General features: G+C 55.2%; 2 protein-coding genes across 3 annotated transcripts in view; one reads left to right on the forward strand and one right to left on the reverse strand.

Moving 5' to 3' along the window:
- DNAJC5 (DnaJ heat shock protein family (Hsp40) member C5) overlaps positions 1–8,931 on the forward strand; it is a 31,222-nt gene extending 22,291 nt beyond the window's left edge. For both annotated transcript variants that reach the window (XM_066978119.1, XM_013188927.3), the window contains exons 5-6: positions 375–546; positions 1,886–8,931. In XM_066978119.1, coding sequence (XP_066834220.1) covers positions 375–546; positions 1,886–1,989 — 276 coding nt within the window. In that variant the 3' untranslated portion in view covers positions 1,990–8,931. The remainder of the gene's footprint in view (positions 1–374; positions 547–1,885) is intronic.
- Positions 8,932–10,980: 2,049 nt separating this feature from the next.
- LOC125184079 (corticoliberin-like) lies at positions 10,981–12,303 on the reverse strand. Its single transcript, XM_066978120.1, has 2 exons — positions 12,193–12,303; positions 10,981–11,594 (listed from the first exon to the last, which is right to left on the reverse strand). The coding sequence occupies exon 2, from the start codon at positions 11,554–11,556 to the stop codon at positions 11,167–11,169; it is 390 nt and encodes a 129-aa protein (XP_066834221.1). The 5' UTR covers positions 11,557–11,594; positions 12,193–12,303; the 3' UTR covers positions 10,981–11,166.
- Positions 12,304–13,293: the final 990 nt, after the last annotated feature.

Below are 13,293 nucleotides of genomic sequence, written 5' to 3' on the forward strand. Positions count from 1 at the left end.
CCAGGGATATTATGCAAACTACAGTCTGTCCTAAACTATTGTGCCTCTGGATTTCACTACAGATATACCTCGGTGTCATCTTGCAGATGTAGCAGGAAACATAGACCGCTTAAACCTAATTTCTAGGAATTTATTCAAGTAAACCAGGCTGACAGTGTTCAGCTCAGTATAAAATGTTCATAGCTGTCACCAGTTTTGCACATATTTTAAATACATCATGGTGGTTAAATATAAAAACGTAGCCGATATGTTATGTCTCTACATCACTGTATTTTTTTTTGTGTCTAGTTTCCGTATCAGAGTCTCACAAACTCAGTGATCACAGCGTGGTAGGCATAGATTATGAACATTTCTTTATCTTCTGTCCTCTGCAGGCCTTGTTTGTGTTCTGTGGGCTCATCACAGGCTGCTATTGCTGTTGCTGTCTGTGCTGCTGCTGTAATTGTTGCTGTGGGAAGTGTAAACCTAAACCTCCTGAAGGCGAAGAACAGGAATACTACGTCTCTCCAGAGGACTTGGAGGCACAGTTGCAGTCAGATGAAAGGGGTAGGTAAAAAAGCTGTGAGATTTCTACAAGTCTAGGAGGACTTGATGTTCAGAGAGTATCGGTCTCTGACCTCGTGCTCAGTGGGCTATTTAAGGAGCAGTGCTTGCTTTGTAGAGAGATCAGCACAGGTCTCTGGGGGAGAAGAAGCACCAGAGTTTAAAGGGTTACACGGGTAACACCACCACCAGGAATAGAGCTGCTGAAAAGTCCCCGTGGGTCTTCGCTGAACTAGGGTTGAGCTTCGGAGAAATGGGTGTCTGCTGTGGTTTAACCTAGCGGGCAGCTGAGCAGGGAGCCATCCGCTCGCTCCCCGCCCAGTGGGATGGGGGAGAGAATTAAAAGAAAAGTAAAAACTCGTGGGTTGAGATAAGGACAGCTTAATAAGAAAGGGGGAAAAAATGTGAAAGAAATGAAAATAACAACAACAAAAAGAACAGTCAAAGCAAGTGATGCACAAAGTGCACGAGGCAATTGCTCACCACCTGCTGACCAGTGCCCCGAGCAACAGCAGCCCCCACCCCCAGCCAAGTCCCCCCAGCTTTACTGTTCTGCATGACGCCACGTGGGATGGGACGTCCCTTGGCCAGTTGGGGTCAGCTGCCCTGGTTCCGTCCCTTCCCAGCTCCTCGGGCACCCCCAGGCTCCTCACTGGCAGGAGGAGCTGTGAGGAGCTGAAAGCTCCTTGACTTGGTGTAAGCACTGCTCAGTAACAGCTAAAACACCGTTGTGTTGTCAGCGTTATTCTCATCCCAAATGCAAAGCACAGCACCATGGCAGCCGCTGTGAAGAAAATTAACTCCATCCCAGCAAAAACCAGGATGGTGACCAACATTTAGCTTCTTTTCTATGTCACTGGATCAATGGACCAGCCAGACTCTTGTGATTCCAGAAGGGAATCTTTGCCCCAGAGGATGGGGAGCGCAGAGGCAGTTTGCAGACTGCATCAGGTGTAAAGGAAACAGGATGCTACCCTACAAACCGTAGCAATACAATTTATGAAGTTCTAATGCTATTTTTCTGTAATTAAACTGATCACTTTTAAAAGAGTGTAGAGTCTTGTGTGTGCTCTGATTGTGTTTTTAACTGGTACTGCTGAACGGTGGGAGAGTAGCAGCTGCTCTTAAATGAAGAGAGAAATAAACCTACATATGGAACATTTATTGCGAGGCTAATGGTAGCGTGTGCAGACTGAAAGACAATAAATCCTCATCGTGCTCTAGAGGAGTGTAAAATTGTGTTATCAGAGTGTTGCAGGGAGACGTACGTTATGCTTACCAGAACACAGAACACTGCTTTTGCTTCGCTTGGTGTGCTAAACCTTTTGTCTTTGCTTTTCAGAGGCCTCAGACGCACCTATTGTGATACAGCCAGCATCAGCCACAGAGACGACCCAGCTCACAGCTGACTCTCACCCCAGCTACCACACTGATGGATTTAATTAAGTTAAGGAAACACTGTAATTAGAATGGATAAAAAATTACATGGCCAACTCAACACTAGAATCATGAACATTAGAAGTAGAGAATGGGGAGGGGGAAAAAATTCTGCCAGAGTAAGAAGGCAGCTTTCCAACCTGCCGAGAATATTTTGTAATCCCTTCAGCCTTTTGTCACCTTTCAGTGTCGTATCTTGATGATACGTGAAGTGCTGTAGCATGCAGTATTTAAAGCAGTTTAGCTACGGTTTTATGTTTTCTTTCTCTTTTTTTTTATAGCATGTATGGAGTTATGTTAAATGTCTGTGGTGTAATGTATTGAGTTGTCACAATATGTGTGAGGGAGACATTCTGCATTTTAAGCAGTAGTACTGGCCTAAAAATGAGATTTAAATAGAAAAAAGTTTCATAAAGCCACCACTTTTTCACACAGCCAAGCTGTCAAAGACCTTTAAAAGTTCATGAATTTCATTTGGGTGCAGCAAGCCAATTCTCTTATTCCTCCTATTCCTGCATTGTTGTCTCAGCAAGTTTACAAAGCCAAGAGCCAAAAAAATGCCAGTCCTGCAGAGCTGGAATTCTCTTTAATGCTGGTTTTCAGCTTAAATAAATCTACCTTGAAAAATAAAAAGGGAGAGTTTCCAATCTTTGAACAGTTAAATTGATGAACACCTCCTAATGCGTAAGGGTTATCCTCAGTGTCAATGTAATCACAAGCTGTAGTTTGTCACAAATCCAACTGTGAATGGGTTTCTTTGGTGGTGGCGGTGGGATTTTAACTGCGAGCACAATTCTGCTCTGGTTTGACTTTTCCTGAAATGCTAAAGACCAAATAGTGCAGCTTTTCTGAATGCATGAGAATCTTAAAGTGAAACTGGTTCATTGGTTTGCACTGAGCAAGTGGATAAAATACAGACAGCAGGCAACAGCGTAAATGTTAAAAATAATAATAATTGGCTTTTAACTTTTTCTCTAATATTCGGAGATACTAATAGACAAATGGGGTATTACGTGTTTTTTAAAACTTTTTATAATCCATTAGCCCTTTAATTTTCTCATGAGCATCTTTGTGGAGTACTTAAATGGCTTTTTAAGAACAAAACACCTTACTTTATATTTATATTGTATAATTTGCACATTGTCTTGCGTTTAGACTTGTTTACACCAGTTTTTCTTTTCCTCAGAACAACTGTGGGGAAACCATTGAAAGGTTTCCTGTGCTGTTTTGAAGCCAATTATGTTTGAATACTTCTCTTGAAACTGTGGTCGATTTGAGATTTGTTTAACTGTTAAAGAGGCATTTTAGTCCGCTGCTGAATCGCTGGTGTATTTTGTTGTTAATCCTCTTGGTTTAGGTGATACAGAGCCGGGATCTAGAGCAGCTACCAGTAAGCCTACCTGCGGCGCTTCTAGCGGTTAATTACAGCCTCGTTAATTCTGCTCTTCATGGTTTTATATCACAATGCCTCTCCTGTCCTTTGTACCCCCCATCTTCCCCTTTTCATTTGTCACCTATTTCTGTCCCGAGGCTGTTTACAGCCTTCCGTCCGGTGTGGGCTTTGGAGGTCTCTCACGCTGCTCTTTTACGAGGTCCAGGCGTTACGAATGGGGTTAAAAAAAAAAAAAAAAAAAGGCACTGTCAGGCGGTGGGAACTGCCAGCGAGTGAAGGGTACCCTCCTGCCAGGGAATCTTTCTGAATTTATTTTCACTCCATCTGTGCACGAGCTGAATATGATAGAGCACATAAAATCTGACGGGAAACCACGTTAAACGTAGCGGGTAGAAGAAAATGTTATCAACACAGCCTAAATACCGAGGGAGGAACGCGTCCAAAATGGGATTTTACTGTCGCTCTTGGTACAAACACATGTTTATTGCTCGCATGTGAGCCTGTTGCAAATAAGCATGCTTTTGTTACCACGTCGGGTTCCAAAAATTAAAAAAACCCTCTGACTAGATGTAAGGAGCACATTTGTTAAGTAACTTCTGCCTTGTAGATAGCCCTTCACACCTGAAATGTTGTGGGTGAGTGAAAGAACCTTCTGATTTATGTCAGCAAAAACTTTCTTGGGTGGGCTCGAGGACCGTTGTGTGTGATTTGGCTCAAGGTCTTCGATTAATTAAGTCTTTGCTTGACCCTTTGGAAAGAAAAGCAATTTTAAAGCTTAAAAAAATGACATCACGTTGGCTGTCCTTGTAGGTTTTGCCCGATGCTGGTCCTTGATGTTGAATTGCACCCTGGATTATGCTTGAATTTCTCTACAGGCTCCCTTCCCTGAGAACTTGCTGGTTAGAGTGGCCCCTGTACTCCGTGCAGATCCGTCGATGTTGTCAGCTTAAACAAACAAAACCGCCCTTGGGGATTTTTTGGCTTTTTAAATGAGCGTAGTTGATACGACTGACTGGGTAGAGCGAGATGAAGGCTGTTTCCCCGTGCGCTGTGTGTGTGTCACTCCCATCTCCACGCGTTCGTCGGGACTGGTAGCAAAAAGCTTTGACTGTGGTTCTGTTCCTTAACCCCCAGGCATCTCTGCTGACCCCAAAAAAAAGCTGTCGGGAGGCAGCGAGGGGCCGGGAGAGCGAGCGAGCGCGCCGGGGCTGGCGTCGGGCGAGGAGGCAGCGGCAGCGCGGGGAAGCCCCGCGGGCGAGGTGACAGCAGGTCTGAGGTGCGGGGCAAAGGGAGGATAGAGGCGATGCCTTCGTCTGTGTTCTGCGCTGCTTGGGAGAGGTGACATCCAGGGGAACCGCCTGGTTTGGTTCCTCTTTTAGCGAGGCGTGAGTCTGAGAGATGCTGCTCTGCTTTCCTTCCAGCTCTTTCTGTGGGTGGCGTGTGAGTAGTGAATCAGTCCGTGTGCTGTTAGATGCCCGTAGGAGATGCTAGATGCTCCGAGGGGAGCTACGTTGAGATCCCAGTCACAGGGAATGAGGAGAAAAAGCCTTTTTAGGTGAATATTCCTATTTTTTGAAACAGTCTTAGTTTGCCCGTGTTCCTCTGTAATCTCTGAATTTAAGATTATTGTATGTTAATGTCTTTCTTCCTGAACTGTACAAAAAAGTTATTTAAACGTTGCTGCTTTAAAAGCTAAAATCGTGTAATCAGAAGATAGGTAGGGCAATGCCCGCTTCTTTTTTCTGTTGCTGTGAGGTACAAGAGCATCCCAATGTCGAACAGGAGTTGCACTTCAAAATGGCCAAATTTAATCCTAGGAAATGCAAAGTCGTGTTGGAAATAGTAGTTAACAAATGTGGCTGGCACAATTCTGAGCTCAAGTCGCTGGAGCTGCGTTGTCCCTGCCGGAGCTGAAGCAGCAGCTTCGCGGGCACTGGAGCCTGTCCCCGGCTTGCGTGCAGAATGTTTCCTTCCAGAACTGAGCCTGAGCGCTGTTCTCTCTGTTCGGCCTCCTGCCAGAACGAAAACTTGAGCTCGGATTTTTTTTTTTGGGGGGTTTTAAAAGTTGCATCGCAGCCTTTTGTTTTATGATTTGCCTGAGACCTCTGTTCCAGGAGCGTGGCCGCCTCCGCCCAGCTCCTGGGTCCCCGCTCAGCGGCCGATCTCTGAGCGCTTTTGTGGCTCCTCCTCGCGGGGAGGAGCGCGTCCGGAGCCCGACTCCGCGGGTGTCGAGGGCCGGCTGCTGGCTTCGCTCCGAGTTTCGTTGTGCACAGCGCCCTTCGTAGCTTCGGGTAAGTCAGGGGAGCCCTGGGCGCGTCGCAGCGGCCGGGGGCTGTCGGCGGCGCGGGGCTCGCGGTGCCCAACTCCCTACGCTCCCTGCAGATGGTGGGGTACGAGGGCTGTACCCCCGCTCGAAGCCGACGAAGGGGCATTGCGCCAGTGAGATGTGTATCGCTTTGTTGGTGATGTATGTAGGAAGTTCTTAAATATTTATCTGTATATAACTTTGGTTTTGTAAACCCCCGTGGCGTCCGATGTGGTGTACATTTCTGCCGATCCCACGCGGTGATGTTTTAGAGCCATGTTACCTTTTCAGTCTTTTATTTTTAGATCTGTAATATTTTTAAACTGCTTTAGATATTAGCGCTCCTATAGTGGTATTACAAACGGGATGCTCTTGGAAGCCGGGCTGCGCGCAGCCCGCGGTCTGACCGGAGGCACCTGCGCAGGAGGGCGGCGTTGGCACCCAGCTGAGGAACGCCGGGGCTCGCGGCGGTGCCGTGCGAGGGGGGAGTGCGGTTTTAAAAACCCCTCGTCTCAGAGCCTACAAACACTACAGGTATAACCCGGGCAGGAACCCGACAGGAAATACGTTCCTGCCCCGTTTATTAAGGCAGTTATGTGGTGTAGAGGGACCCTGGCGTGCTTTTTTTTTTTTTTTTTGTGCGGGGGGCACGTCTCAGAGCATCTGCACCGCGTGCACTGCAGAGGGGTACCCCGTTCTCCCGAGTAGTTTGTGCCCTTTGTCTGTCTGGTGCCCCTCAGTGTTCTTGACGTTTCCAGACAGTGTAGGAAACGTCTTTGTGCTGCAGTTTTCCCTGCCCAATGCAACTGGATATTGGCGTAATGTTTAACAGGAGATTCTCGCAAGGTAGTCAGGGAGGCTACCGCCACTTGGCGGCCCCTGCCTCGTGTTAATAATTCTGGATGCTGTTTAAATATGCATTAATCTTAGAATCAGAGCACTGAATCGTAACCCCCCAACGCAAGTGTTTATAGTGTAAGGTTGGTATAAACTTAACTTGCTTAATCATTTGATGCTGCTTCTCTGTGTTATTGTGGAAATCATCTAGTTTGTAGCGTACCATTGCACCAACAACTGCTTAAAATATCTGGAAAGTCTGACTGATAGCTAACTCGGTGGCAGGAAATTTGTCAGTGTTCAAGTCCTGCAAGAACTCTGGTCTGCTCCACGTCCTGCGTTGGGAGGTGTAAGCGCTGTCCGGGACTCTGCAAGACGGAAATCCCTGTGTCAGTCCGAGAGGCTGCTCTCTGTACACGAAGAAACTGCATGAGGGAAGCTGTCGGTCTTTTTTCTGTCTGCACAAGCCAAATGCCGTAAATCTGGAAGACAAACCTTCGTTTGGAAATCAGACGCCAATGTTACGTGCACAGCTCGTTTTGTTGTTCAAAGGGTAGATGCTGGGAAGTGCTGGTGGCTATATATATATGTATGTATGTGTATAGAGGAAGCGCGTATATAAAACGGCCGTTCATTCTCCAGTGCTGTCGTCTTCTCTGCTCCCTTTCCCCCAGGGCCAGCGCTGTGGGTGTATTCCCGTGGTCGTGCTCTGTGTGCCGCGATGGCTTCCGCCGAGTGTGGCGATCTGCTTCAATTCCCCCTGTGCCCCTTGGCCTCAGCCCGCTCGGCTGGCGCTGGGCTTTGCTGCTCCGGCCTTGCTTTAGGGAACAAAACGAAACCCAGCAGCCGCAAGGAGGGCAAGGGAATAGGTTTGGCTTGCGTGGGCTGGTAGGTGGGGCTGGTTTAAACGTGGTCGACACGCTCATCTCCGGAGGTGAACAGAACACAGCGTTGGTTTTTCCCCTATACTGGTTTTCAGCACGGTGCACTCTACCAAGTGGGTCTCTGAGCTCACAAAGCGAGGTCCAAACCCGCGCTGTAGGTTTTGCATTGCAGCACCGTGTGCGTGTGTGTGTATATATGCACATATGTATATATTTATACAACAGGTGTGCACCTCGTACTTGCTGCTGTTTTTTCTTTGGTGGTAAAACGTGAAATTTGGCTCAAAGTGCTGCTGTGAACTCTCAGACAAGTGGACGGTGCGAGTTTTGTGTGGCCAGAATCGTGCTTTCTCCTTGCAGCTGCAGGAAAAACAACAACTGTTGGCTCGAGTGACTGGGGAACCAGCAGAAGGATCCTGTTGTATAAATAAATAGGTGGCGTACGAAGCAGAGAGCTGTGGTGCTCGGAAAGGGGAAAACAATCTTTACTCCCAAAGCCTTCCCTCCTTGCTAGAGTGAATTTAAACTTGAACGGTGTTTTCGCACAGCCTGCTCCAGCTGTTCAGTTTGCAGGGCTCACGGGTTGGACCCGTGAGACTCGGAGCTATTGCGAGTCACGAAAGTGAAGTTAGACGGCGGCCTGTGTAAGGACACGCAGCTTGTGGCCAGCGCTCGTGGGAGCACCACCGAGTTACCGCTGGTCGTGCTGGGCAGAGCGCGCGGCTGCGCCTGCGCTTCCAGAAGCTGATGCAGGACGCGGGGGGTTCCCACTGCACAGCGGTCAGCGGAGACGGGGGGGTTCCTCCCATCGCGTCCACGTTTGTCGGTCTGTCCGTGTCCCACACGGCAGAGGAACTCTGACTCTTGCCAAGTCCCAAGCCCTCGCTGTGTCCTCGTTCGGGCGCGTGCCACGTTAAGCCAGTTGCTGTCGTTCCTCCCTCTGCTCGTCCCCACCTTCTCCCGCTTTTTTGGGCTGGGCGTGGGTTGTTTGGTTTGCGTTATCACTGACATCCAAGGCGGTTTATATTAATTTTGCGTGTGAGCAGGGCCCTGAGCTAAGTAATTCATCACGGGGTTTTGTTGTACTGGCCTCTTTCTGAAGCCTGAGGGAGCTGAGGACGGAAGGAGGGAATGCGTTCTGCATTTGCACTGTACTTCAACTCGGGCGGGGCGGGGTGGGGGGAGCCCGTCTTTAAAAACAAAAAAAAAGGTGTAAAAAAAAAAAGAAAAAAACACAATCGAAGTATGAATGCATCTGAGAAGCGATTATAATATAGACATATATATATTTTGTTATGTTACTAAAGGACCATACTTTGAATTGTATGTAAGTAGATGTGGCTGTCCGAACCTTGTGGATTGTAACACTCGATACTACTGAGCTCCTGTACATACCCGCAGTTACAGCAGAAGGAATTATTTTATGTTCTAGCATGGTAAATTTGTGTATCGTACGTCTGAATATAAACTAAAATAAAGATTGCTAAGTTATCTGAAACCACTGTTGTAAAATAAATGTTTTCAATGCAGAACTACGTCTGGGCTGCTTCTTTCCTTACCCGCGTGCTCGAATCCGTCACCAAGAGCTACCGGGAGGCTTCTGTGACTCCCGAAGTCAGGAGGAGGTAGCACAGCCCGGCTGCGTGGGGCCGTAAATGTTCTCAGTGAGTTCCCTGTGTGTGGTCTCCTGCACGTTAACACTGCCCGTGGTGCCCTTCGATCGCCATCAGTTCCGCTGTCCCCCGTGGTGGTGAAGTGCCGGGTTTCCCCTTTTCTACCGGCTCTGCTCGGCTCTCGGCCCGGTTGTGCTGCAGCGGGGCCAACAAGCGCCTCAGGTAAGGGTTTGTCCTACTGAGGATCGGAAGTTGGGGTTTCGCTGTCCTAAGGCGCGTGGGTGGTGAGCGGTGCGCTGGTGCTCAGACCTCTCCCGCTCCCAGGGGATGCGTGAGAACCTCGGTGCCCCCTCCCCGGTGGGGCTGGGGTCACAATAAAGCTGAGCAGAGCGGCTGCAGTTAAGGACGTTCCTCCTCGGAGCACCTCCCGGCACAGCACATGCTCTGTGCCCTCCTGTATCTGTGCTTTCACCGTGATTTCTGCCCTCATTTCACACTCCCTCCTTGTCTCCGGGACCCCAGAGGTCCCCCCTGTCCCCGTGCTCAGCCCCGGTGCAGCAGCGCACCCCCAACCCACCGGAGCGTGATGCTGAACGGCGCAGCCCTTCTGCGCCCTGAGAAGGAAAAGCACCTGCAGAGCTGCTGCCCCCGGCGCTGCACCCCTTGGGGAGCCCCCAGAGCAGCCGTGCACCCGTCAGGCTACGGTAACAGGGCGCCTTGGAGGCACTGCCAGGGCAGGGAATGGGGCATCATCGAGGGCGCACGATTCCCCCCCCCCCCGCACCTGCAGCCGGGACCCCCCCAAGTTTTCTGGAGTGGGTTAACAGCGCTCCCGAGCTGCGCCGCCCGCCTCAGGCTGCGTCATTGCCTCTGTTTTAACGACCTGTTCCTCCCTCTCCTTGAGGTAATTACTGCTTTTATGGATTCCTTACTTTTTCCTTTTAATGGGAGAAAATGTATTTTTACGGGGAAAAAAAAAAAGCAGCCCACGGCGCGCTCGGGGCGCATTAGCAGCTCGGGGCGCATTAGCAGAGCGAGGCAAAGCATCCCGTGTGAGCGCAGCCTCCAGCCTGAGCACGCTCCTCGCGGCGTGCTGACGGCAGCTTTCCGTGTGCACGCAGGGGTTCACACGTGTGTCTGCATGTGTCTGCGTGTGTCCGCGTGTGTCCCCCCCACGCTGCAGCTCTGGGCTGCCCCCGTCACCCCACCACCCCCTGGGCTCGCCGGCCGGAGGACGCGCGCGCTGAGCATCGCCGCCACTGCGAGCCAGGGTCAGCGTCAGCTCCCCAAATCTGCCTGGGGCAGGACCCGGCCTCGGGGTGCACCCAGGGGCAGCCCCGACCCTGCCGCAGCCCCTCTGCCACCCGGGCCCCCCCCTCCTCCTCCCATGGGATTGATCGCAGCAGCAGGGCACACGGCAGGAGGACGCGGCCCCCGGCCCCGCTGCCTTCCACCCGGGAACTGGGTCTGGCCACCAACGCGCGTGGGGCCGCGCTCCCGTTTCCATCCCCAGAGCCCTCCTCCAACACCTGCAAGGTGCCAGCGCTTTTTTTTTTTTTTCTCTTCTTTTTTCTCATCTTTCTGGGTGGAATTTGGGAGCTCCGCTGACAGCACCGAGCTGCGGAAAGCGCACACCGGGTCCGGGAGCACCTGGTTGGGGGCTGCAGGGACGGAGCAGATCTGGGAGGGGGGCAAACGCCCGGTACCCGCAGCTGGTGCGGCGTCGCGGCCCCCCAAACCCTGTCTGCAAAGTGGCTGGAGGGGCGTGGGGGGGCATCTTGAGGGGGTTCCTGGTCCCCCCCCCAGCTCAGGACCTGTGTGCAGACAGACGGGATGCTTCAACCCCGTCCCAACCTCGCCTCCTGCCCCTCGCCAGCCCCCTGCGCCGGGGGAGGGCTCGGACCCAGGGACCCCCCCGCAGCACGGGGAGGCGTCAGGGCCGGGGGAACGCGAGAGCACGGCAGCGGGGCAAGTGCGAGGGCGACTTTAATGCACAACCGCGAGGGCAGCACGCGGGACGCGGCCGTTGGGGGGGGGGTCCCATGGGTGGGGGGAGGTCCAGCCCCCAGCCGGGCAGCAGCTTCCCCGCTCTGCTCCACCGCAGCCACCCTCAGGTGCCCGCTATGGGGTCGGTGCCCTTCAGCCCCCCCCCCGTCACTTCCCTATACTCTGCAGCAGCAGCTTATTGCTCAGCGCCTTCTGGGCCAGTCTCTCCTCGCGGGACATCTCCAGGAACTCGCGCAGGAGGTGGAAGGTGAGGTCCAGCGAGTTGGGTTTCCCCTCTCGCCTCTTGCCCGCCTGCAGCGCCCGGGGGACTCGGGGGGCCGTGGCGGGCGCTGCCCCCCGGGGCTGGCAGAGCCGGGGCTGTCCGTGGGGCTGGGGGCTGCCGGCGGGCACCGGGGGTCGCGGGGCTCCCGGCCACGGCTCCCAGCTGGGCTGGGGGGCTACGGGCAGCCTGCGGGGCCACTGCAGGGGCGAGCAGGTCTCCGAGAGCAGGAAGAGCAGGACGAGGACGGAGGCAGCCGAAATCATCCTGAGCCGCATGGCAGCCGCTCCGGGGGGGGGGGGCGGGGGCCGGATGCCTGCAAAAAGGACCCCCCCCCCTCCCCCAGACCCCCCGCGTCCCCCCAACGTCAGGGGGCACCCGACGGGCTCCGCACCACGGGGGGTGGGGACCCCTGCCCCTCAGGGTGACACCCCCGGGGATGGGGTCCCCGCCACGAGGACACCCCCCCCCCCAAAAAAGCCCTGCAGGTGGGACCCCCCCGGACTTGGGGCAGCGCCCTCGTGGGGATGGAGCCCCCCCGGTTCCCCCCCCGGGGACCGGGACCGAGCCCGCCCTAAACGGGACCCCTTCCTCTGCAGACGGGACACCCGGGACCAGCAGCACGGGACCCCCACGGGACACGGGACCCCCACGGGACACGGGACGCCCCCAGCCGGGACACGGGACCGGGGCACCCCCGGAACAACCCCCCCGGGACCACCCCCGCGCTCCGGGGCTTGGGACCACCCCCCCCCCCCCTTCCCGTCCCCTCTCCTCCCGGGGCAGCCGCTAACGGAGGCTGTCGGGTGCCCGGTCCCGGTCCCGGTCCCGGTGCCCGGTGCCGGTCCCGGTGCCCGGTTACCGGTTCCCGGTGCCGGTCCCGGTGCCCGGTGCCGGCCGCTCCCCGCGCTCACCGCTGCCTCCGCCGCTCCCGGACCCGCTCCCGGTGCCGGTGCCGGTGCCGCGCCCCCCGCCCCGCGCTATATAGGGGCGGCGGCGGCCGCCGCGTGACCGCGCTATAACCGGGCGGTGCCCCCCCCCCCCCCCCCAAAACACGTGACGGGGAGGGGCGGGGGGAGCCTGGGGGGGGGGGGAGAGCCGGGGGGGGGGGGAGCTGTCCGCGGTGCTGAACGGCCGGGGGGGGGCACGGGGATGGGACCGGGGGGGCTCTTGGGGGGGCTGGGGGGGCTGGGGGGGGGCATGGGGACACCGTGGGGACATGGGGTGGCCCGGGGGGGGGGGCAGGGGGGTACATGGGGGGGTTGGGGGGGGAAAAGGGGTGGGGGGGGAGTGGGGGGTGCCTGGGGGGGGGAAAAGGGGGGGTGTATGGGGGTTTTGGGAGGGAATAGGGGAGGGGGGGTCTTGGGGGGGCTGGGGGGGGTGAAGAGGGGAGTGTGGGGGTGTTGGGGGGGCAAAGAGAGGGGTTGGGGGGTGTATGGGGGTGTTGGGGGTGTTGGGAGGGAATAGGGGAGTGTGGGGGGGTGTTGGGGGGGAAGGGGTGTGGGGGGTGTTGGGGGGACTGGGGGGGGCAAAGGGGGGCTTATGGGGGTGTTGGGGTACTTGGGGAGGTAAAGGGGGGCACATAGGGGTGCCTGGGGGTGGTCCATGGGGACAAAAGGGGGGGGTGAGGGTCCCTGGGGGGGGGTCCCTGGGGGGGGGGGGAGTGCATGGGGGGGGGGGTGGAGAGGTGGGCGGTGCTGGGGTGTGCACACCTGTGTGTGTGTGGGGGGGGGGGTACACGGGGGGGGTGTGTGTGTGTGTGTGCACACGGGTGTGAGCACAGCCGAGTGCGACGTGGCACGGGGGGGGGTGTGAGGGGAGCACCCCCCGATCCCCCCCGTCCTGCCCTGTCCCCCGCCACGCTCAGTTCCCCATCGCGGCTCCCACCGAGAGCCCCAAGGCCCCGCTGCCTCCACCAGGCCCCCCCCTGTGCCCGCTGCCCCCCCCGGGCTCCGCAGCAGCACCCGCGGCTCCTTCGGGCATCGCCCGGCGAAGGGAGTGCCCAGCGCCCGCCC

Source organism: Anser cygnoides, chromosome 16, assembly GCF_040182565.1.
Source record: "Anser cygnoides isolate HZ-2024a breed goose chromosome 16, Taihu_goose_T2T_genome, whole genome shotgun sequence".
Lineage (NCBI taxonomy): Eukaryota > Metazoa > Chordata > Aves > Anseriformes > Anatidae > Anser > Anser cygnoides.

Coding starts and splice junctions, on each gene's coding strand:
- LOC125184079 (XM_066978120.1), bottom strand. CDS start 11,556: ATGCGGCTCAGGATGATTTCGGCTGCCTCCGTCCTCGTCCTGCTCTTC.